At 49.2% G+C, this 25912-nt stretch overlaps 1 protein-coding gene across 1 annotated transcript; it reads left to right on the top strand.

Annotated features, from left to right (window-relative positions):
* Nucleotides 1-1394: 1394 nt before the first annotated feature.
* On the top strand, nt 1395-21214 carry LOC138825713 (anthrax toxin receptor-like). The gene is made up of 17 exons (XM_070020388.1): nt 1395-1856; nt 3945-4019; nt 5488-5559; nt 7677-7758; nt 7842-7875; nt 8650-8729; nt 8809-8877; nt 9135-9215; nt 9305-9365; nt 10957-11055; nt 13273-13342; nt 13859-13937; nt 15472-15858; nt 16943-16984; nt 18205-18321; nt 19717-19794; nt 20931-21214. The coding sequence occupies exons 1-17, from the start codon at nt 1552-1554 to the stop codon at nt 21153-21155; spliced, it is 1956 nt and encodes a 651-aa protein (XP_069876489.1). The 5' UTR covers nt 1395-1551; the 3' UTR covers nt 21156-21214.
* Nucleotides 21215-25912: the final 4698 nt, after the last annotated feature.

The raw sequence follows: 25912 nt of genomic DNA, 5'->3' as shown, positions 1-25912 counted from the left end.
CAGTGCCCACCAACAGTCAAGACATGTGAAGACATCTCTAGGGCTAAAAGCTGACACCCTTACATCACAGTGATGTCACCACACTGAAGACATTGATTGGATATGTTTTCCATATAAGCCTATTATTAGGAACAAGTACTTCCTATCAAAAGAAAAATCCAGTAGACATGCATGTGGCTGCCATAGTAGAATGGGAATTCTGGGAAGGCATGAGTTTGGATTTTGGTCCTCATTGTAGTGTTTGACAGTTAAGTTTATCCTCCATCACCTGGTAGAGTAATATCAAAATGGAATTACCAATAGAAATGTGTGGCAAGTATGGATATCCTAAATGTCAGATTCAGAGGAACTACACTTGGCTCCCCATGGAAACCCTGAACCTGTATCTGTATGTACCTGCTTCATAGGAGCTCTGGAGGACAACTAGCCAAAACTTCATTAGGTCATCAACATCCCTACACAAAGTGAATGGAGACTTTTGTGATATTTTTAGTCATGACTCCATGCTTGCTTTCCCATCTTACTTGCCAGTTCACAATTTGGGTCTCAATTAGTTTCCCAGTTCCAAATTCTTCTCCTGGTATAAAATGAAGCAAGATAGATGACTTTCCTTTGAATTGTATATATATGGATTGAATTGAGGTTAAGAACTGGCTTCCTCCAGGTTAAGTGAGGTAAGCCAAGCTCAGAGACACCAATGGCTCATGTTTTCTCTCAGATGTGGAAGCTAGATCTAAATTCACTGGGATATGATAAATTAAACAGGACTCTAGGCATTCACACACAGTGAGACCAAAGGAAGATACTCTTAGGAAAGGAACCAAAGTCACAATGCCTCTGTTCCTCTGATCATATGAAATAATATTTATCAAAATCAATTCTAGGGAATGAAAACACACCTGTCTTCTTCAACTATATTTTGCATAACCAAGGACACAGGTGGCAAAGGGGGCTGGTACTGCTTGGAAAACTCACAGAAGGTAAACCTGTATTTTCCTGGGCTACAGAGTGGATACATACAACATATACATACATCAAAAACGCAAAGGAGAAGAGAAGTGAGACTCTGGAATATTCATTTGTGCACAGGAGAATCTAGAAAACATGTCAGCACCCACAGTGACACATAACCTTGGTCATGTCAAGCACCCTCCCTTGGCTTACAGTATCCAGTGTCCTTGAACTAGCCTCTAAGGACCACCTGTGATTGGTTGTGATGAGGATCAAGGAGGTCTCATGACACTTCTAAAGCTTCTATGACTGCCACTGGACACTATCAATATGCGGTTTATTGAGCAAGGCTGCAGGTCACAAAGTCACCATGGCAACCATGTCTATCATAATCCCAAGGTCATTTGGCTTGGTGTGGGGGCAAGGGCTATTTAGATGCTCTAGGAAGCAGGACTTCCTAGAGCTAACTTCTTCCTCCACTGGCTTTTCTCTGAGCAGGAATTTAGTGGAAGGCTTCTGGAATCCTGGTGATAGGCCACAGAGGTCTATGTCCCCTGGGGATAGGTGGGAGCCGAGGAGAAGAAGGTTCAAAGGTGGTTGATGCATGGTCTCTTGCTAGCATGCAAGAATAAAGCCATCCCAGGGACTGTGAGTAAAATGCAGGGTTCCTGCCCCTGTGTGCATAAGTCTGTGCTGTTCATGCTGTTGCTACTGATATCCATATCCCTGGACAGCACATGGAGCCTGCAGTACTCAGATGCTTATTGGGAAGACTTCAGGCATCTAGACCTGGACTCTAAAAGTTTTTACGGCATCGAAGACCAGAGACCAATACATCAGAGGCAACGAAGGCAACGCTTTGAAGAATGTAATACCAACCCTGACATCTACCTTGCTCTGGACAAGTGAGTGGCCCAGCAATTCTTTCCCTCTAGGTGGAACCCATTCGTTGCTTGCAGGACCAGGTCCAAGGGCCTCCACATTGTAGATTAGCAGGGCCCAACGTGCTCAGGCTCCAGGTCCAGGCCTTTGCCCTGACTTATTTTCTAAAGGCAAAGAAGCCAACTTTGGCTGTGGATGGCTCTGCCTCTCCGGCACACTGACCTGGGACTGGTCCGGGGTGGCCTTCAGCCAGCTGAGCACTAGCAGCTGCCATCTGAGCCATGTGAGACACTCACCCCAGGGAGCCCTGGGCTGGTAGCCTGGCGGCCTCTGCTGGCAGCTCCCCCATTTTCTGTGACCTGATCACGAAAAGGAAAGAGCATAGTTTGAGTCTTCCTGAGGTTTGGTCACCAGTGTGGTGACATCACTGGGATATTTGTGTCAGCCTTTAATCCTTGAGGTGTTCTCACGAGTCTGGTGACTACTGTTCTTGTCTGATAGTGGGCACTGCTCACGTTCTGTGTTCTAGACCCAGACACACTCACTCCCATATCAAACCGAACCCCAGTCTAGCATCTGAGTAGAAGGGACCCCCCAGCTTGTACTGGGGAAGTCTTCACCAGGGGACAAAGCTGAAGGTAAATGAGAGGAAAACTTCACCATGAGCTAGGAAAGGACATATCTTGCACATGAGTCTGAGAGCTGCCCAGGATACATCTTTTGGCTCTTTATTGGTCTTCAGAGTATAAGCTTACTCATCCAGTGAATGTTGGACAACTGGTATGCAAAGTGCCACGTACAACCTGGCTGGATATGAATATTCTCAAAACTGATTTCAGAGCCTTGGTATTCTGAGGAATATGAATGAGCTTCTATCATGGGGTGGATCTGAGTGGAAAACACACATGTAGAACACCTGAGACCCATGTCTCCATGAATATTCTTTTTGACACTTGAAGTGTAATGTAGTACTGACCTTGTGCCTTGTCTCTGTGCAGCTTTAGAAACATCTTAGCAAGGCAGTAGAGTAGAATGGAGAAGTGTGTGTGTTCTCATGTGCCAATCACCACACGTAAGCGTGTCTATCAGAGAGTCACATTCATGAGCACAGTGAAGATTTGAGGGGAGAATTTGGGCCCATATGTAGAACTCCTAGTCACAATTAGAGGGGAGGGGTAGAGGCTGCAAGCTATGTGTCTGGATCATACAACCTATGAAACACATTAAGAGCACAGGTCCAGTGATGGACCCAATGTCATAACTTCACCTCAGATTCACTCTTACCATCCCCAGGTGTGGATTGAACAAGGGAGCCCTTGATCCTCACCTCTGCTCCCTACCTTTAATATTTCTTGTCTCCAAATGATCTACAGATCCATTTGTCCCTGGGATATAGGAAAATGTGAGGATTCTTAGCTCAGTGCCAGTGGCTCAACACTTGTAATCTTAGCTTCAAGAGTCTGAGATCGAAGGATCACAGTTTGAAGCCAGACCAGGCAGGGAAGTATGTGGAATGACTGACTATATCTGCCCATGTGATAACTGGGAAATATGGAAAGAGCAAACTAGGTGTCATGGGCACAGGTGCAGGGCATAGGCTTGCAAAAGGCTTCTCACCTGATGGGGAGGTCAGATGCTCCAAGAACCCAATAGTCAAGCAGAGGAATGCCAGGCCTAGCTGGGGTCCCTCTTTGGAATTTTTCAGTAGCATTCAAGTGGCAAAGGACTGAGATTCTGCGTGCACGCACACGCACACACACACACACACACACACACACACACACACACACACACACACACAAACAGGGCTGGGGGTGGGTAGACCAGGGGTCATTCCAACCCCATCCTCCAAATTTTCAATTTGATGGAGCCCTTGTTAGCCCAACCAGCCACATCATGGTTAGCCATGATGTCCCTAATCATAGGAAGTCCTCCATCTTAGCAGAGTGGCTCTTTGTCTTCCTGTACCCATAGCAGACTTGATGAAATTGGCTCCCAGGGTCATGTATTATGCTCAGAGAGTCGGCAGGGGAGCAAAGGTGGTAAGCCTCCTGGAGGCTCCTTTTTAAGAGTCTACCTCCCTCTGAGTCCTTGTGTTTTCTTTTCTTCAGGGGAATCCACGTGCAAAAACAATGGAAGTTTGTGTACAAGTTTGCGGTGGACATAGTGGCAAGGTTTAGAAAAAAGTATGGCTTCAACACGCTGCACACCCCTCTCTGCTGTAGGAATGGTCCCCTTAGCCAGGAAAGGGCAGCTTCCACTAGATAAGTGGGCATGGGATCCCCTGCATGGGAGAACAGAGCCCAGGAGGCATGCAGGACAGGGCAGGGCAGGGTAGGAAAGGAGGTAGTGAACACCGCTCCCATGCAGTCTCCACACCTTGGCTGCTCTGCCTGGGAGCAGGGGCATTGACCAGGGAATCATCCTGTACTGAAGTACAGGACCTGCCTGACTAGGATTTATACCAAGACAGGGACACCACTAATCAGTAAGCAACTCATAGCTTGTCAGGGCCTGCTAAGGACTAAAAGAAAGGACAGGGAAATGGAAGAAACTGTAGATGACAGGTTCACATCCAAGACAACAGGGGAATGTGAACTTGGTCTTCAAAATGAAGTAGACACAAGATCACATCAACCTCCAGGGTGACCTCTAATGAGTGTGTGTCTGTTCAGGCTGTGGAGTGAAGGTAACTCAGGTAAGGGATGGGAAGAGAGGCCACAGGTCCACTGGGGCCTATAATCATAGGAACTCATCATGCCAGGCCAAGGAGTTTGGACTGCCCACTGAAAGCCATAGAGGTTTCTTGGGCAACAAGGACAAGATCAAGATTATTCTCCCAGAAGAAAACTCTGATAAGTATGGGCAACTTAAGTCAAGAACAAGGGTGGGGGGGGGCAGTGGGGAGTTCTGCCAAGATAGTGGGTAACAATTCACCTAGAGGTCTGAGGATCATGGGCAAGAGTAGGAAGCAGAGAGTAGATGAGGCATTTGTCTGGGATTGCCAAGAAGGAGTCATTTCTCTGAGATGGAATGGGGAGGAGGGGATGGGAAGAGGAAAAGAGCTTAGAAAAGCAGAGAGCCTATCAGTAGTAAGATGCTGGGTGGGAAGGAAATTCTGGTGGAAGACAGAGGGAATCCCTTCATTGCTCAGCTTAGGTGTTGGTCTGTGTGTGTGTGTGTGTGTGTGTGTGTGTGTGTGAGAGAGAGAGAGAGAGAGAGAGAGAGAGAGAGAGAGAGAGAGAGAGAGAGAGAGAGAGAGATGGGGAGAGAGAGAGAGAGCTTGTGTATCTGTATATACCATGTATGTTTGTCTCTGAGTTGTGGGACTGTGTGCATACATGTATGTCCATTGGTAGGGGTATGCATGTATGTGTGTGACTATGAATAGGTGAGTGTGTGTTGACATATGTGCATGTGTGTTTGTTGGTTATTGGAGCATTAGGATTCAAGTCATTCTGGCAATCTCTCTAGTCCCACATTGCCCATGGCTTTGGCATTCTCTACAAAATATATCCAACCCCTTGTCATACATTAGCCCCCAAAGTACAACACTGGGGTAGGGGCCTTGGGTCTATTCCCCACTGTGACTACTGATAAAAATCATGCTGAGCCAGTGTCTTCTAGTCTCACCAACTTCTGCTTCCTCCTCAGCCCTGTGCTACGCATTTCCTTCATTTCCTTTGCTTGCAAAGGCAACATCATCTTACCTATAACCTCAAACAGGTAGGCAGTGGTTTGAATCCCAGGTGTCCATACAACTGAGAACTTGCTGACCATGGAGCTCCCAGAAATGCACAGAGAGGGCTAGAAGGGACCACATCAGAGCCCACACTGAGTTCCAGAGTTGATCTTGAAGTTCTCAGCATTTCCAGTAGTTCTATTCCCCCACTTCTGCCCCATGCTCCACTCCTTCACTCTGAATTCATTCAGATAGCTGCATATGACAATCTTCATGTCCTAGGTGCCTGGGGAAGCAAATACCAGGATCCTACCAGAACCTTGACCTGTGTGGGGCCCACTACCAGCAGGTCACTTACTTCCCTGAGACCTGGGACAAGGGAAGAGGCTAGGGAGCAGGTGGAAAGGCTGGAGGCTCTGTCAGGAGGCAGGGGATATCCTGGTGGATTCCTGAGTTCTAGGGCCCGCTGGGTGTTGTAGGAAGGTAAGTGGAAGAAGCCATGGGACAGAGTTGTCCCATCTGGGCCTAAAGACCCAGAGGCAAGAAGATGAAGAGTTTCTCATGTTTCAGGAAGAAGCAATGTCTGGACCCCATGTAGAGTGAGAGAAGCACAGAGCAGGAACACTGAAGACTGTGTGTGTGAAAGAGACAGAGACAGAGAGAGACAGAGAGGGCATATTTCCCTGAGACTTTATTATGGCATTCAAAAGAAGTAAGGCCCAAGGAGTGAAGTGAAGCCAGGCAGACCCCTCTGGACCATGAGGGCCTATGGAGGATGTGTTCCCTGTCCTGCAGCAAGGAGTTGAGATGGGCAGGGTATGTGGTTCAGAGATGACCTGGGTGGGTATGTCCTGTCACTTGGGCTTGGGAGAACTGAATGGGTATCAGAACAAAAAGAAGAAGCCAGCCAGAGAGAGTCTGAGCTGGTCAGAGAGGAAGAGGCTGTGCTGGCTTCACTGGTGAAAGGAGACGGCTGGGTTTGTCAGACCTTTGCTGCTATGGGCAGAGAGGATGGGGGATGGGCTATGTTGGCAGAGACCCAGGGCTAGGCTAGTCAGAGGGGAGGCATTGGCTGTTCTGAGAGGGGTTTTATTGAGCTGGGCAGGCCCTGCTTTGGCCCCCAGTGGGTTTCTGGAAGTGGCTTTTCAATTGCTCTTAATCATTATCAGGAAGCATCTGCCAGGGTCCCCTGCCTCTCCACAAAGCCCTCAGTACTGCCCCTGCTTCCTAGCCTCTTCCCAGTCATGACTTGAACAACCTGCTCATAGAAGGTCCTACATGGGTTCTGGTGGAAGCCATCAGAGCTCAGCTTATAGTAGAATCTCTCTGCCCCCATCAGCATATGCCATTTCAGGGTCCACTCTGGAGCACTTTGCTGGGCCACTTCAACCCCATCACTTTAGACTAGTCAGAACCTAGACACCAGCCCTCCCTGCCACTTCTGTCTTAATACTGCCACCAGAGCCAGCCCTGCTGTCCCAATGCATCCTGTGGGCTTTGACACCACCTGAAAGGCCATGTCCCTGCCTCATGGGCCAGCACTTCTTGGCACCTTTGGATCAGAGGCACACAAGGTCCTGGGGCTTGTGTCTGTTTAAGCAGATTGGCTGTTTCCTATAGTAAGGTAGAGGGAGGGAGGGGGTTAGGCCAGGGGGGTGGTGGCAGTGGGGGAGGGGTAGGAGCTTGGCATGGGCTCAGAAGGATGACATTCTTCAAATTCAGCTCTACCCATGGAAGGGTTCTAAATGAGGGTGGCCCCAGCATTAGGGTTAGGAGTAGGAATGCCAGCATCACTGAGAGTCCCTGACTCATGGATGGACATCCTAGGATGCCGCTGCTCTCCCAAGAGATGGTCCAGGCAAGAACTTTGAAGAGGTCCCCTAGGGCGGCTTGAATGCCCTGAAATAAGACTAGCTTCCGAGAAAGCCATACATCCTGAGAGACTTGCTAAGTTTACCCCTGCCTCTCCTGACTTGATGCAGTGATAAGGGGATTCATGGAAGGATACAAGCCCCATTTCCAAGACCCCATGCAAGATGGGGGTGACAGGACTGCTTGTCTGGCATCTTCTCTTGTCAAAGACATCTGCACACAGTGCATTGGGATGCTACACTGTCAGACTCCCTCACTTTAACCTTCTTGTTTTTGTTTTGTTTTTCAGAGTAAAAATTCAAAATGGGCTTTCTAGACTGAGGTACACTATCCCTGCAGGGTACCTGCTCCCATTTCATGCACTCTACAAGGTGAGACCAGTGATCTCCTTCACAAGGTAGAGTGTGACACGGTTCTTGACACTGTCTCCCCAACATTTCTTCATTTCTTTCAGGCAAATACACAGATTGAAAGATTGAAAAGGTTAGGTAAGTGTCCTTTGAGGGTCTGGGACTGGGGAAGATTCAGAGCCAAGGCTCCCTGCAGAGGGCTGGGCACAAGTGCCCCTGGCTTCCTTTTCCACTCTGCTCTTGGAGCCAGGTGCTGACTTTGTTACAGTGGGCAAAGCACCCCTGCCCCCAAGATGGTTCTCAGAAGGACAGGAGGCCCTGGCTGCCCAGAGCCTACAGATATGTGATGAACAGAAAAGAGGAAGTGGCCGGGCCTGAGCAGATCAAATACCCAGTGTGTGGAAACCACAGCTCAGTTTCCCCCTGGCTGCTAGACCTTCCTCATCTTCCTGCATCTCACCTGCCTCCTGGGCCCCTGGTCAGGCATGCGGATAGCCATGCATACTGTGGCTGGAGCAGGCCCTGCCCTCCATCTGCCTCATTTGGTCCCCTCTGCAGAGACTCAGGTTGTTACCCTCTGCCCTTGGCTAGACTGGACTGGTATCCAATGGCTGGGCTATCTCATGTCAAAGACTCTACTGTCTGCGTTTACTGATCCCACCTATTGGGAAGGAGCCTGTTCACCCAGTCTCTTCATCTATTATCAGGGTCTTAAGCTAGGTCATCTTATGACTGTGAGGTTCTGCTTGATCATGCTGTGGTGTTGGAGTACCTAAGCCAGGATCACAAGGTGTGAAGAGCATCTACTGCCTCCCCCTGCAGTGGACAGGGCTGTGATCTGGCATACCCCAAGCCTGTGCAGGCCACACACCTGCAGCACCACTGACCAGTGCACTCTTTGCTATCCGGCAGGTCTCCACACATACAGCGCGATCGTCATTGTAATCCAGAATGAAATGCAAGAACCTGAGTTCAAGGTTACTCTGCGGGAAGTAAGTTCAAACTGTCCTCAGCAGCGTTTTTCTTTGGTTGTATATTTGGATAATCTCTGTTTCATTCCTGCTCTTCTAGGCTAAATATTCACGGAAATTGGGGGCAGTCATTTACGCTGTGGGTATAGGCTTCTCTAGCAGAGATCAGGTAACTTGGGAGATAGGATCTCTGGGGGGCCCCATGCAAAAGTTCTGCAAGAAAAACTTCCCAGGCTTGCCAGTGGGTGGTCTTTTCATCAGCTCTGGAAACTTGGGCTATAGGTCGTTTCTATATAAGGAGTGAGAGAACTTCCTGGACCCTAAGCCTGAAGGGTGCACAGCACTCCAACGGCTCCACATCCCTGCAAGTGTGCTGCACTTTTAGACGATTGGCTGGGGAACTCATGCTACCTTCTCTTTCTTTAGTTAGTGCAAATTACAGATGTACCACAGAATACATTTTGGTCCAAGGATACAGAGGGTTACCTGCAGGAAGCTGTGAATATAGTGAGTGTTGATGCCCTGTGCTGGTCTGGGCAGCTTCTCACTGAAACTGCATGCTGCCATTTCCGGCTCCACTGTTCTCTTCCTTCCAGATGCAAGCAAAGCTGTGTCCTCGACTCATATCTGTGCAGAACCGTACAATGTGTATTGGAGGTGAGAGCTGGAGGTCTGTTGTAGGCAAACAAAGAAACAAATGTAGGCCTCTGTGTGTGTGTGTGTGTGTGTGTGTGTGTGTGTGTGTGTGTGTTGGTGGTGTGGGGTGTGGTGCTGGGATGGTTGTTATGAAAATATGTTCTGAGTCATTTTATTGTGTTTCTTTAATTTTTTTCGTACTGTGGTTTGCACACAGGTTCTAACACTTGCGAGGCAAGCACTCTACCACTGATTTTGTGTCCCAGGTCTCTTATTTTTAGTTTGTTGTTCACATAGGGTCTTAGACTAGCTAAGCTACCAGAATCTGCTTTGAGCCAGGATTTTCTTGTGCATAGGGTTACAGTACATATAGTATATATTGGGTGTGAGTGCTACGTACAGGTGATGTTGTCTTGTGTCCATTGTGTGTGGGTGGTGTGTGGGTGGTGTGAAGGCAGTATGTGTCAATTGGGTAGATGTTCCAATGTGTATAAGTAGTGTTGAATGCATGAGTGTCAGAGCACAGATAAGTGTGCCATGTATGTATTTCAGAAGAGTTGTCTAGGGATGCGCATATGTGAGGTGATGGATGTGCTTGTGAACGCTCCATGTCCACCACTGGGTCTCAGGTAATACGAGAACAGTGGAAGTACAATTATTGCTTATTTACTGCAACAAGAATTGTGATGCAGTAGAAATGTGAGAATATGGTATGTTTAAAACCTCTGAAGTAAGTCCTTGCAAATGGGTCCCATTTGGCTCACAGGCTGCACCACGAGGAAGAGGGCATCAGGGAGCACACAGCTTCCTTTACCTGCTGGGGACAGCCCAGCTGATGCTGCAACTGGGTACTGACCTTGTATCTTCTGTGGGATGTCCCATGGTCATGATTGTGGAGATACAGACCTAAGCTCACATCATCTCTGCTGCCAGCCTGAGAACTGGGACCGCTCCCTGGAAATTTCATTGTAGCCTCTGATTGGTAGATTGCAGATCAGGATTGTAGGGATACGTAGAGATTGGTGGGTGTAGTGCCCGGCCTTGCATCTGGAAGCTGGTCCTGATATGTTTATCCTGGTCCTTGGCTTGGGGCTCCCAGGCTGTACAAGTACATGACTCGCCTTGTATGCTGTTGGCCTTGGGGACCATGATGTGTCATTTGGGTGGAAGGAAGACATTGCTGGCCCCTTGGGTGGATTAGAAGTTGTCCTTGTTTAGTAAAACAGGACTTCTCCTTTGGGGACCTTGACTGGCCAGGGCCAGGTACCTCCCAGCTTTTGGTGTCAAGCCTTGCTTCTTGGGCCTTCACTGCCACAGGCATGGCAACCATGAAGGTGATGCTGCGCATGCTCAGTGACCCCAGCACCCATGCACAGTGTTTTCACTATGAGAAACTCCGTGGTGGAGGGTACCCTCGGTATGAGTCGACATCTGATGAGGCTTTGACCAGGACTTGGGGGGCTCGGAGCAGGGTACACAGAAGGCTCAGACATGGCTAATACCTTGTAGGGCCTCCTAGTGGTTCAATTTGGGACTAGACAGCCATGAATGATGAGATCACAGAGAACAAACACCTGCTGCTCCTTCCCTGATCTGAATATCATCCTCATAGGAGGTGACATCATGACTCTTCAGGGACGTGGCTTTGAGTTTGCTGGGAGTTTGGAAAATATTATTTGCAGATACAATTTCCCGGGATATGTTTTCAAAAGTAAGTAAACCCCTTTGGTGCCTTTGAGGTGTGCCCCAATGAAAAGAGGAACCTGGTTGTAATGCCTGGCCACCTCCTTCTCTAGCAAAGTGGGAAGGAAAACTCCAGCCTCCCACCCCCACCCAAGAGCATCTTGGAGCAAGTATTGCTCCTCATTGGACTAAGTTTGGTGCTGGCTTGTCCCTGAAGTAGCCCCTGACTTACCCTATCTTCAGTTTCCTGCCTTTCTAAGGTGAAGGCCCAACTCATAGGTCTCCTTGTGGGACAGGCCACACCCCCAAGTACTTTGAGTCAGGCTAGGGCCACAAGGACTCTACTTTGAAAGGAGGGTGAATACTATATTTACCATGGGCTGACAAAGGGTGCCAAATGCCAGGCTTGGGCCTTGGAATTCAGGCTACTTCACACCTAACCTTGGAAGCAGAAATCCCAGTGCTTGTCCTGTTTAAATTTTCATAAAGACCAGCCAAGCCATGTTGTGCCCATCATCAGAATAATAAGCTTTAGAAATCACTGGATGGTATTTCCATTAAATCAGTCTATGTAGTGATGAAATGCATTGTTACTACCAGTCCTGAGATAGGATAGAAAAAGGAAAAGCTATAGAAATTACTTTATAGAGAACACATAGTTGTCATTCTAAAATAATACTTTTAAATTTTGAATTATGTTTTTAGAATAAATTTCACCATGAATTAATGTTATAAATTATACAAAATTAGCAATTAATGTTAATTATACAGTGATGGACATGAGAAAAGGCAGTGAAATACACAGACAAAAATAAAGACTCATAACTTTTCCTGTAGTCCCCAAACCAATTGTTAACACTCTCAAAATTATCATATAATAAGGCTAATTTTACTTGAATACTATTTTTATAAGAAGTTGGGTTTGATGTAGACACTGATGGCAATCCCAGATTTATTCCTCATGGTACACACCAGGGCCTAGCAATAGCCCAAGACAGACAAGACCTCAGAGAGACCCAGAAAGGTTAGGGAGTGAGGCTAATTTCCCTCCTTGAATTTTGACCTATGGCTCTCACACGCATAGAATCCTGTGCTGTAAAAAATTGTAGAATATTTCAAAATAAGATAGTAAGCCTGCTTTTATAAAAACTAAAAAGCAAGCCAAAAACTGAGTTCTTCTCCAAGGGAGGTGGACCCTTGGAGTGTCTGTGAATCTAGCTGCTCTCACAGGAGCTATGAGCTCTGTGAGGCCTGCAGAGGGGAAGAAAGGAGTAAGGGGGGAGGTGGAAGAAGACATGTTACCAAATATCTCTATTTCCTGTTGAGGCTTCTCATCTCCATTAACAGCTCCACCACCATCTATTCAGTTCTATTGGATAAATCCTAAATGTTACTCTTGGTTTTTTTCAACCTTATCCCCACCCTACCACCCCCCTCCAACAAGTCCTATTGTCTTTTTGTCAAAACTAGTCCAGAGTCTTTGTAACCTCCCAGAATTCTACCTGACTTAAAACAAAACTCAAACCTTATCCAAGGCCCATACCCTCCTACCAGTTACTGATTGACCACATTACTCCCTTTATTAACAAGCTTAACAGTTTCTGTCTTGGGAACTTAGGACATACAATTCCCATAGCCCAGAACACTCTTCCCTTAGATCACTCAGTTGGTCTCAGTTCAAATCTCAGAGAGAACTGCTCCTAATAGATACTACATACTAAGAATCATACTCATTATCCACTTGCAGTGTTGCCCAACCCACACTGTGTGGTTGCCTGAGACCCTCACCACAGAGCTTTTCCAGCAGCTTCCAGGCATGGCATCATTGAATGTGTGAAGATTCCAGGTTCTTTCCACGAGAACTTGTATCTCTCCAAAGAGCCACAAAATCACCCACACGTAGGCAGCCATCCAGATCCATGCGTTTCTTGTCCCTTCATCTCATTACTCTGCTAATATCTTGCATGTTATTCTTTGTGCTGGTCTTTGTGTTCTGTTTTATCCTCTGTTCCTGTTAGCTCCTGACAAGTTAAAAGCTTATGAGCCCAGAATACTTACTGCCCATCCTTTTGAATACCATGACTCTGTCTTGGGCTGGTAAGGCCAAAAGATGAGCCTTATCAGGTATCAGTACCAGAAGGCAAGGAGGAGGGGCTGGTTATTGGACAGTGTCAGCCCTGCTAGCATAAAGGGTGATACAAGTGGACATGCATGATCACAAGTACAATCCCCGTCTTTCTTTTAGCTGAGAAGGCTGTCAACTACACTCCTACCATGATCTTTTGTCCTACCCCATACTCAGAGGATGTTGGAAGGTAAGTGCTTGTATTGGAGGCTGAAGGGAGGATATCAAGGGTCAATGTCCAGTAGTATGTATACAGAGTATTGTGTGTCCCTCTGCCAGGCAGTACATGTTGTGGGGGGCAGAGGAGAGGATATTTGCCCTCTGTCCTTGTGGACCATCTCCATGGTGTCCAGGGGGGACAAAGGAGATGATGGGCCCAACAGGGGTCATATTGCTCCAGGTCCCCTTTCAGAGCTAAGACAGCAAACTCTGTAATAGCCATCATGAATGGGATATTGTGCAGATCTCCTGATGGCTGACCCTTGGCCATCATGGCATTCTCTCCTACAAGGTTGCTCATGGTCAGCCCATTGCATCCTTGCAGAGGCTGACTTCCCTCTGCATGGGGATGAAGTGTTAGCTTTCTACTGCCTTGGAATGTAGATTTTCTTGATACCATGAGGAAAGCTAAAGGCTAGGCTTTGAACCTTGACAAAAGACCTGTTTCTTTAGACCTCTCCTCAACGTCTGTGTTTGTTTTTCTTAGAGCAGTCTTTATTCAAGTCAGCTTGAACAAGGGGCGTAGCTACGTGGGTCAAAACGTGTATGTGGCCACTAGAAGCTGTGTGAGTAAGGGTTTGGGGCTGTGGTCCCCTGGCTGGACTGAGCCAGGGAGGATCAAAAGGCAGAGGATTCCAGGCCTGTCCCATGTACAGCAGGGACATAGAGCACCGGAATGGCTCATCCCAATTCCCACTGGGTCAATGGGGCACAGCGAGGCTGTGTAGCAGGGAACAGTCCAGGATGTCCTGACACTGGCTCCTCCATATGAGCATGCCAGGAACAGGAATAAGAGGGCTCCCCCAGCTGCAGTCAGAGTGTGTGCCAGTGACTCAGTGCCCCAGCCACAAGTGAAACAAGTGGTCTCAATCTTTACTTTGGACCCATCCCCTAGCCTAGTATTGGTGAAACCTCTGCCATTTGCCTTGTCCTCAGACATCCCTTTCTCCTTCCCTCCTTCCCCCTTCCCTCCCTCCCTAGTGCCCCTAGGCCCTTCTCACCTGCAGCCCTCCCTTCCTGCTGTCAGGGGAATCTGTCAGGGACTCTTGTGGCTGGCTCTGCTCCCTGGGGAGGAGGATGCCTGGTCCCCAGGGACCACTTCCCCAGCTTCACGCCATCTCTGTACCCTAGCCCAATGCAACATGGCTGGAGGGTGTGCCTGGGAGAGAGGAGGTCTGTGTCCTCTTTGCATCACCGTTTGGTTCTCTCAGCACATGAGGACCCCACAGAGGTGGCGGTACACTCTGGGTCTGGCTGGCTGTCTGGCTCATCCCTTCACACCCAGCCATGCAGCAATCAGTAGGTCCCACTCACATGGGTGCTCATTAGGATCTACCCCAGGAGCTGTCCTGGGGCTGTTAGGAAAGCACACAGAGCAGAGCAGGATGGCAGCTCAGCCTGTGATTACACTAGCATCCTCCATATTGCCCTCCTTTCAGCCAAGCTGCTTCTCCTCTGTCCCTCTGTGGCCTCCTCTTCAGTAAGGCTTCACTGAGGAGGGCTGGGCCAGCTGCCTGCCACAGGGCACCTGAGCCCGTAACTGAAGATGACAGCAGGAGAGCTGTCCCACTTTTTAAGTCCCACATGACCCAACCAGTGCTAGAACTGTCTCTTAACTCTGAGCTCCCGTGTGCCCACAGGGAAGGGCTCCCCATGATTTTAGGCAGGTGTGCAGCTGAGGCTCAGGGAGGCGAGTGGTGGGCCCAAGGCTACAATCACAAACAGAAAGAGAATGAAAGAGATGGGCCTAGATTTCTCCACCTGAAATCTTTTGGAGCTTTTGGAATTCTGTGGGCCCCAGTTCCTACTTTCTACTACTGGTCACTCAAATCTTTTTATGCTTCCCACACAACTCTGCATTGTCAGTAAGGCTGATGGACTGGTGTTGCCAGAACACAGAGCATTCTGGGCCTTCCCACCATTAAGGTGTGTGCTGTGTGCATGCAGATCAGAATCCCCACATCCCCCGTGGAGGAAAGGGAGGAGACATGGGATGGAAGGTGATGGACACCTGGGAACAGAACTTCTAGTGTCTCCCAGGCCTCTTCTGATGCTGTTGCCTCAGGGGAGGGATAGAATGGTAGCTTCTTGCTCTTCCAGGATAGAACTCTCACAACTACCATCAGAACAAAACCTACCAGGCCAAGACCAAAAACTAAAACAACTACTACAACTACTACTACAACTACTACAACTACAACTACAACAACTACAACTACAACCACGCCGACGACCACAACAACAACTACTACAGCTACAACTACAACGACAGAGCTAATGACAACTACCACAACTATAACTCCTACGACGACTACAACACCAATTTTAATTCCACTTCCTGAGGCTGTAGAACCCACCATCACCACCATTCCACAGGTCACACCACAAACGCCCATGATCAGCAATTTTGTTTTCATCCCCATTGGCATGGCGCTGCTGTTGGCTGTATTATTACTTGGCTGTCTCCGACAACTGTGTTGCCCACCGGTGAGTGCTCTCCACCTGAACAACCCCAGAATCTAGCCCTCGGTACCAGGGACACAGCATGGGGCTCCTCCTGACCCAGTCTGTGGCCGGTTCCCATCACCTCCAAGGTCAGCAAATGACCAGCAAGGGTATGGAATCTGCCCTTTACATTCCCTGATACCAGGGCTCTGCCCAGGTTGTACAGGATGTTGGCCTTGGATGAGTGGGCTCAGGATCCAGGCCGCCACAGCATCCTGAGAGTAGACTGGGACACAATAGCTGGACCTTTGTAGGCCTCAGATGGACAAGAACCCAAGGGTAAGAGGACAGAGCTCCCCAACAAGACAGATTTCCCCAAATGCTATGGTACCAGCCATATGAGTGACTTCTGTGACAACCACTCTGTTACCACCAGCACGTATCTCTGCCAGATGCTCCCAGACACTACTGAACACCACTGTGAACATTCATGCACTGGACCTAGGAGGGCACTTGGGAAGTTGTGCATTCCTGCTTCCAGGAAGCTCACATTCAGCCACCTGTTCAGTGCATAGGGGTGAAATGCCAACCCCCTTCTAGCATGCATCCAGGGCCCTGGGTAAATAAAGCAGGGCTGAGAACCTGGGGCAGAACTGAACCCTGAGAGAAGGCAGAGATGCTGATGAGCTTCCTGCAACCAGAGGGTTGCAGGAAGAGAGAAGAATGAACAAGTAGGGGGAAAGATTGAACAGCAGCCAGCATAGACAGAGCTTATCTCTGCCCGGAAGAGTAGACAGCAGAGAAAGCTAGGGAACCATCCCCAGGGCCCAGGACAGCAAGGTTTTCCCAGAGGAAGAGAGGCAGGCAGGGGGGAGGGGAGAGAAGGGAGAGGTGTGCTGCAATCCGGGTGGGCAAGGCAGCAGCACCGAGGTAGCTGGACCTCTTAAGGGCCCTCACTGTGATCCTCATACTCCAGCCCCTACAGGGAAGCTCAGCGCTTCCTGGAGTTGGGTGCAGCCTGCTGGTCCCATCACTGTAGGCATAGGGTCAGACAGGACCTCCTTGTGTAGGGCTGAGGCACAGCTCACCCCATTACCCAGCCCATCCTGTGTGTTTCTCATTCCAGCCTGTCAAGGAGCCTCCAGTACCAATACCGCCACCCACGAAGGTGAGTCCTGCTGGGGGCCCTGACATCACAGGTTTGTGGAGGCCAATGATGGTGAAACAGGCATTGTAAACCCAATGCTCAGCATGTTCCGCCTGCCTGGGAAAAGAAGAAGGGACAGAGGGTTAAGGATGTGTATGGGGGCTAGCCTCTCACAGTGCTATCACTCAACAAAGCCGTCCTCTACCTAGGCTTCCTGCAGCTCCCCACTGGGGCCTGGTGACAGCCTTGGTGCTGTGGGCTCCATTTCCACACATCTCCACTGAATCAGTGGCCTTTCACTGGATACATAGAACTCTAGGAGATGCACAGGACATGGCCAGGTTCCTGAAACAGAGCCTCATGTCTGGGGTCCTCCATCTCTGGGCTCTGGGTGTCTATCTTTCTCTATTAGTTTGTCATGATCCCTGGGATCCTGGAAGGGCCAAGTGCTTGGCTTGGGTGGGTCTTAAATACTACAGGCCTGAGGAGAGGTAGGCATATTCAGTAGATTGAAGGCTGGCCCCAGGTGAACACAGGAGCCAACGTACATGAGCAACCATGACTCACCTGGGTTGGGGACCGGAAGAGGTAGTAAGTGTTTTGGTCAGTGAGGACCCAGATTGGGGAAAGAGGGAAACCAGCACCCCATTCAAGGAAGACCTGTGCCAGCTGCAGAGTCACCTTAGAGGCTGATCCTGGGAGGCAGAATCGGGTGAAGAGGCTAGTCATCATCAGTGCTAGCTCATTGCCTGGCCTCCAAGCCAATACCCTGCCAACACAGGCTGCCTGGAAAAGCTGGTGGCACAGAAATGTGTTGGAGGCAGGTTGAGAATGCTACATTATCAAACAAAGGAATAGCTTAAGCCTGTGATCCTAGCTACTCAAGAAGTTGGTATATGAAGATTGTGATTCAAAGCCAGCCCAAGCAAAGATGTTCATAGACTCTTATATCCAATTAACCAGCAAAAATCTGGAAGTGGAGTTATCACTTAAGTAGAGTGAAGGGGAAAAAGGCCAGGCCAGCCATGAGTTCAAGCCCCAGTATCAGCACAAAACAAAAACAAAACAAAACAAAACCCTACCAGAGTAATCGGCTATTCTTCACGGAGGACTGTGGAGAACTGCTCAAAGCTTGTTCCATTTAGAACATTAACTTAGTGCCAGAGAAATGAAGGGACAGCCATCCTTTCTACCCTGTGCTGCAGTTAAGGATCTAGCCTGGTACTTTTGTCTCTTCCTAGCTAAAGAAGAAGCATCCTCCACCGCCTCCTCCACCACCACCCACTGTGAACGTGTGTCCAACTGTGATTGTCTGCTGCTGTGCGTGCCGTGGCATATGTGATAGCGCAGCCCTGGAGGTAAGGTGCTGTGCCTCCTGTAGGGGCTCAGGAAGATAGTGGAACCCAGTCAGGAGACAGCCCCAAGCCCAGGAGGAAGCCAGAGCAGGGGAATCCATGCTGGAGGACAATCACAAGCCTGTCCTACTGTGATGGCCAAGCAGCAAGCATAAGGTGTCAGCCCATCTCACCTAGCCTGTCTCTGTACCACAGATACCTTTTCAGTACCCAGTATTCTGGATATGGCTGCTGGTAGCCCCATCTAGCCAATCCAAGATCTTCAGACTCACTGTCATCAGTCCAAAGAGAGGTTTTGATGTCAAACTAGGCCTAAAGGCAGATGAGGGAAATCACATCAGGCCACACATTGGCTTGTGAGGTCAGGGATTGTAAAGTAATAATGAGGAGGAGGAGGAGGAGGAGGAGGAGGAGGAGGAGAAGGAGAAAGAGGAGGAGGACCAGTCCTTAGCCATCTAGGCCTACCATAAAAACAGGACATTCCAGTGGCCTGGCCAATGCTAGCCACAGCATCTTCATCCATTGAGGAAAAGCACTGGCCCAATATGCTGTTTACCTGTGGAGATGAGACAAAAAGAGCTACAGGCGAGAGGAGAGCCTAAGGTTATTACAACTTCCCTGTGCAGGAGCTGAGCTTGGAAGGTCCACAAAGCAATTTAGTCTGAGGACCCTGCTCCTCCTTCCTAAGAGGTTTTAGGTCCATCTTGGTGAAGGAGAAGCTGGCCAAGCAGCAAGCCACAGACCCTGGACAGGGGTGGACCAGCCCTAGGAGGCTGCCGATGTGGAGGGCCCTCCTGGTGCTGTCTTCTTCCTCAGTCATGGCTAGGTCTGTGGAGGTACCATGGCTTCCTGATGGCAGCTGCTGGTTCTTCTAGGAACATTGTCCTTCCCCTTTCCTTACTGACAACATCGGAGCAAAAAAAGCTCAGCCTCCAGAAAAAGAAGAGACGGCTGCCTAGAGCATGTTGTGGACACTCACTACCTCTTCTGTTCCCCAGCCAGTATGTGACACTTGACAGGCCCCACGTAGGTCCTGAACGGCAGCACTCATGCCAGGAAGACACACCACTAAGTCAGGGCCTCTTCTGCCTCCACTCTGCCTTCCTCCTCTCTCTGCTCTGGTCTCAGGCTCCTACTTCTAATTAGGACAGAGTGCCTCTACCTACCTTTCCTTATGTGTCTGCCCTTAGCCCACATACTCCCAATCCAGGATCTCTGCCTAGGCCCTGTGCCCCACCTCAGGTCCCTCCTGGAGGCCTCTGCCTCATGTTACACAAGGCTTCAGCCTTTGAGTTCTCCAGGGCCAGCTGGCTCCTCCTGTGGAGGTGCAGTCTTCTTCCACTTGTGCAGTCAGCAGCCATGCTGAGCTGATTCCATGTGACTTTGTCTGCCTTGCAGAGCAACATGCCCATGTGCTGTCTGGATGCTCCAAGCTGCCCGCCACTGCCGTTGACCTGGTACCCATCCAGGACCCAGGTGAGGACGGTGCCCCTCCTTATGGGCAGAAATGCCACTGCCTTTGTCCTTGTTGGGAATCTTCAGGAGCTATGGTTCAAAGCTAAGCAGGAATGTACCCTTATAGTGAAGGTGGCTGAAGCCTAAAGCGTCTGAGTGATTTGTCCCATGTCATAGAGGTTGGGACTCATAGAACTGAGCTTGAATCATGCCAGTCTTCCCACTGCTTGGCTTCCACTGGATCATCCAATTGACCACAGCATGGTTACCACCAAATCACAAAAGGCTGCCCTACTCAGGTCCTAGATCCCCTGAGAGCTCACTGCTGGGTGGTCAGTGGCCCGTGTGCCTAGCTACTCATGCTCTAAACATAGACTCTGGCTTTGGAGCATGGTTAGACCTTAGGGTTTGTGTTTTGGCTACACTGGATTCTCCTGTAAGACCTGGGCTGTGGCTTGGTCCATCTTCTGATGGGTCTGGGGCTGTGTCTGAATCAGCTTGTTATCAGCATGGCTTTGCTGAGTGTAAGGGCTGCCCAACCTGTCTGGAGTCAGGAGAAAAGGTAGAGAGAAACCAGTCCCTTCCTTTCTAATATGAGATCTGGCCTACTTCCTTACTGATCTGGTGTTTTTACCACTCTGTGGCCCAGGTCAGAGAGATCAACATCCTGAGCATAGATTGAACCTCCTGTGAATGTGTGTTCCGAGGGCCACAATCCTGCCCAGGCTCTGGGAGCTGCATGTCCTTTTCCTTGTGGCTCCTAGAGCTGCAGCCATAGCCTTCCCCTCCTGCATCTGCCCAGCTAGCAGCAAAAGGCCTTCCAGGGACCTCCGCCTGCCTCTTGACCTCTTCCATGCATCACTCAGAACCAGATGCTGTCCACCTAACTTCCCAGCTCGTTTCCTCAGACCCAAATCCTTCATCATAAATGCAAATTCTTTCTTCTGGGTAAGGCACACCCACAGATTCCAAAGATGAGGACTAGGAGCTGGAAGGAACGAGGAAGCAGTGTGGGTGGCACCCAGGGCGGAGGGGGTTCTATACCCAGGCCTGTCCTGTGGCACAGATGTTTCCAACCTGACTCTCTGAGCCATACAGCTGCAGCCCTCTGAGCCCAATTTCAGTGGCATTTGTGACCTTGTGTCTTCTCCCCACAGGGGACCTGCTCCAACTTCAGCCTCATGCCGGCCATCTGTGGGCAGCTGCCCTACAACGCACCGATCAGTCTTCCGCCCAGCCAGGAGTGCGTCCCTGTCACCTACTGCCCTCAGTGCTACAACTTCCCAGGCCGGTGTTCCTGGCCTCCCTCCAGGGTGCTGTCCTTGATCCCTCCCTCGGAATTCGGAGCCCGCAGGCCTCTGCTGTCCCTCCCACCCATGTAACAGGTCTCTCAGACCACACAAATCCAGGAGATTGGACAGCTGTGCCACACAGTTGAATGCATGTGCCAAGTTTTTGTTTCTAATAAAAAGATTTAGAACCTGTTGCCAGTTGGGGAGTTTGTCACCTGGGAAGATACTCTGCTGTCTCTTGGTATTAATGCTGCCACTTCCAGGATGGAACTCCTGGCATCACATGGGTGCTAAGTGTGGATCTGGCCTCCTCCTACCAACTCTGACTCCATCTGTCACCCAGAAGCTGGGCCAGATGGGTCTTGTGCAATGTTTTGTGGGGAGAGATGGAACTGTCCTAGTGTTTGAAATTGTAACATCCTAGTCTTTGTCCCTTAATGTTTGTCAAGAAAAGTTCTGTATTTTCTTGTCTATTGGATGGCCTATCCTTGGTCTCCATTGTATGGGATATTCCATTCCTGAATGTGTCCTTTCCCTTTTTCTCTAGCCCTCCCCATACCCAGGGAACTGAATCTTCAGTACTTAGCTGGAGGAGGCCAATGGTTCCTTCCTTCTGTGTTCTTTGTCACCTGAGAAAAACCATGGCTCTGCAGAGCTGAGATTTGCATAGTCTAACCCCACGACAGGGCCTATGTGTCCATATGGCCACTCCATGTTAGATACACTGGCATGAGATGCTGATCCCAGTTTCAGCTGCTGCTCTGTGGGTCCTTCACCTGGTGTTTCATTCCTTGGTGATGGACACAATGGTTTGATTTGACCTTCTTTGGAGTCTCAGCATTTCCAGAGGAGCAGACCAAAAAAAATTTTTTTTAATCGGTCGTAGGGTTTGAACTCTGGGTCTGGGCACTGTCCCTCATCTCTTCAGCTCAAGGCTAGTGTGCTACTACTTGAGCCACAGTGCCACTTGCAGTTTTCTGGTGCTTTATTGGAGATAAGAGTCTCATCGAAGCCGGGAGCCGGTGGCTCATGCCTGTAATCCTAGCTACTCAGGAGGCTGAGATCTGAGGATCACGGTTCAAAGCCTGCCTAGGCAGGAAAGTCCGTGAGATTCTTATCTCCAAAAAACCACTAGAAAACCGGAAGCGGCGCTGTAGCTTAAGCAGCAGAGTGCTCGCCTTGAGCTGAAGAGTGCAGGGACAGCGCCCAAGCCCAGAGTTCAAGCCCTATGACCAACAACAACAACAAAAAGTCTCACCGACTTTGCTGCCCGGGCTGGCGACCATGATCCTCAGATCTCAGCTTCCTGAGTAGCTAGGATTACAGTTGTGAGCCACCAGCACCTGGCTTGAGCTGGCCAATATTTTAGATCATGTGGTCCCACTCCATTGCCTAACATTAGGCTTGGAATGTGAGGCCTATCTTGGTCAATTGTTGTTTTGCCACAGATGGGCTCATGCCCCTACCCTGCCCCATCCTGATACCTAAGGTAGAGTCACACACCTCAGACTGTGCCAGGAACAAAGGGCCAATACCTGCTCAGGACATCTCAGAAGTTCTGGACTGGGGAGAAAAGGGAAATTCATTTCCACTGGGCAGCTGACCTCCTCAGTAGCTGAATTGCTTATGAGATATGAAGCTGGGGCTCATGTTCCCACAATAGTAAATGTCCAAGGAGAGGAAGAAAGCCGAGAAGCCAAGCAAGGAAGCCTAGGTTGTGTTACCACCAGCTCTCTGGACATACTCAAACCTAGGAGCCTACAACCTACAGATTGCCAAACAGAAACTCTTTGGCTTCTCTGCTACCCAGGACATTTGGAGGACTCCTTCCTTCCAGGGAAGGAAGGGCAGGGAGACCTGCACCTCTGTCTCCAGCCCTCTGTCCATTGCACCCCAGCCAAGCTGAGAGCTGAGAAGGTAGCCCAGGCCATTGCTCCAAGACCCACAGTCACCATTCCTTCTCTTCCTTCCCAGCCAGCATGAGCCTAATTGACAGTTCCGTTTACCCAGGGTGACACTGACACAAGTCAGCTGCTCCTAGAGTACAAGGATGATCTATGGCAATCCATATGATGGAAGAAACAACACCCTTAGGGGCAGCAGAGCAAAAGGACATTCTGAGCAGTGATGCTGGGAGAGTGGGCAGCAGAGGCAGCCAGCCTCCTGCCCAGGGCTTCCTTGCAGTGAGCATCTCAAATGACTGAGAAGGTAGCTCCTAGTCCTTAGCTGACTGAGGGCCACCCAAGACCAAACCCAAGCCAACATAGTGGAGAGATAGAGCCATCAAGATCCCTATGGCGGCTTTCCCTCCTTGAGGAAATAAGGGTGAGGCCAGAGCCTGGAACTTGAGCACACTTGGCCTGCACACTGCACACAATCTGCAAAGCAGAATTCCTTAGGGCTGATCCTGCCTACAGTGAATGAAGGCTCACTGCTTTCTGAACACTCTCTGCTCAATTATCCACTCACTGAACAACTTCACATTCCGCCAGTGTCAGTTTGGCCCTGCCCTGAAATGTTGTAAAAACATCTAGAGCTCTAGCCTAAGTTCCGAAGAGTCTCCCCTGTGAGCGCTGGGTGCTGGAGGCTCCCAGTGCTGTACAGAGGCAGCAATGACAACAGCAGAAGAGTCCAGACTTGAGCAACAAGAACCCTGTATATTTTCCTGCATATGGACAGTGTCCAGTGCCACTCAGAGAAACTTTACACATGTCATGAGACTTCCTTGTCCCTCATCCCAGACCCTCTCAGATCTAGCTAAGGAATCTGGTTTGTTTGTTTGCTTTCCTTTTAACTGAGAGAGGGTGCTGGCAAGTAGCTGAGGTTACATGTCAGTGTATATTGTCTATGATATCATCTATGAACTGGAAGTCCAGACAGTTGTAAACAGAGAGGACATTCTAATGCACATCGAAGCCAGCCAGATGATAGCAGGATCTGGAACACTGAGAGCCTGCAGACTGGTCAAATTCTGTGTGAATGAGGGATAGTACAGATAACTATTTCTGGGTTACAAGGCACTTAACCTTAGTAATATAAAAATCTTGATCATTTTATTGTACTTACCAGTTCAAAAAGAAAAACCATCATGGAGAGTAGGGTGGAGAGGGCCACCATGATGGATAGAAATCTTAGCATTAGGGCAGTACCAGTAGGCAAGGGACTGGAAATCTCTAGAAGCTACATCACTGTGGCTTGGAAGACCTGGACTGGAGGACTCTGAGCTTGAAGTCTCCAACATGCTTTAACTTTGCTTCCTTTCATCACTAAAAATTGTGAAGCAGGACAATTCTAATGTACTGATGGGAAGATGTATACTAGATTTCATCAATTCCAAAATACCACCTGTAAATCAAGGTATTCTATTTCAGGGTGGGACAGATGACTGGAGAGAGGAAAGGGTGGGCAAATACAATCATTATATTCAATATATATATATGTGAAAATGGAACCACATGTGGGCAGGATGTAGATGCAGCTGGGAAAGATGTGGGAGAGCAATGGGAGGGGTGACATTGATCAAGAGCCATTGAACTCATAAGCTGACATGTTGAATCAAAATAATTTTTAAGGTGTTCTATTTCAAATACCACCCCAAACAAGCTAAAACAAAATCCCCTCCACTCTAATGCTGTATGCCAGCTGTCACTTTTATGTTTTATGTACTTAAATATCTACATGTATTAAAATTTTAAGCACCTATCACTCCTAGACATGCAAAACAAAATGAATACAGGTACTTTTACAATTGCATTATCCTGCCCATGTAATTGTAGCCCCTCTGTACAGTATGTTCTCAAATAAAATAAAATTAAATTAAAAAAAAAAACAATTGCTCTCTCTCAAAGTCCAAAAGAAATCTAAGCCTCAGAGCAAGACCAGCAGGAAGGGGACTGGGAATCTCTGGAAGCTACCATACTCTGGCCTGGGACACCTGGACTAGAAGACTCTGAGTATAATGTCTTGTGGAACTTTCCAAGAGTACAAAAGTTTCTCGTTAGAGCAGAATCACTACAGCCTTGTCTGCATCCTGTCCCCTTCTACCATTCCAAGAGCTGCAGTTCAGAAAGGCTAACATACCAACAGCACAGACAGTGACCATGACCCTGACAGTTAGGGTCTTCATCCCTCCCTTTGGACCTCTGATGGGCTGGAGACAGTAGAAGGGACACTATGTGACTTGGGAGGTGACGTCATAAAGGGTCACACAGCTGTTGCCTGGCCCACTGCAAATCCTCCACCCTGGAGCTCTGAGCCACCATGAGAAAGTTCACTCACCCCAAGGCCACCAGGCTGTGAGGAAGCCACATGCAGAGACTCACAGGCAGACCACATGCAGGGTCTCCATGAAGAGCCCAGCAGAGCCCAGCTTGAAGGCTCCCCTCCCCACTGGGCCACAGGGAGGAAGCCTCCAGAGACTTCCAGTCCCCCTCACACAGGTCCCACCCCACTGGGCCACCCCAACCTGGTATACCCCTCCTCCCCCCTCAACACCTTCCATGAGGACCCGGCCCACAGAATCCATGAGCACAATAAAATACTTCTTGATTCATGTCACCAAGGGAGGATGGCTTATAACCCAGACATGGAAAACTTTATTTGCCTCATTCACAGAGGACTTCAGGGCCATGAATGGCCTCCATCTCCTTCTAGATCCTACCATTCCTGTCTGTCTGCAAATGCCCAAGCTGATGGCTTCTCCATTTCTGACACGTTGGCCTCCCGTGCCTGTATCTCCTTGCAGTGATAATTGACTTCAGCCTCCTCTACAGTCCTCGCTCAGTTAACAAAATGCCTGGGTTCTTTGGGCTGGTCCCTCACTCACCACTGCAGAATACCTGAGGAGT

The sequence above is a fragment of the Dipodomys merriami genome, unplaced genomic scaffold (assembly GCF_024711535.1).
Source record: "Dipodomys merriami isolate MVZ:Mamm:240054 unplaced genomic scaffold, mDipMer1.0.p SCAF_14, whole genome shotgun sequence".
NCBI lineage: Eukaryota > Metazoa > Chordata > Mammalia > Rodentia > Heteromyidae > Dipodomys > Dipodomys merriami.
Note: the sequence above shows the minus strand (reverse complement) of the source record. Positions and strands in the feature narration are given on the sequence as shown.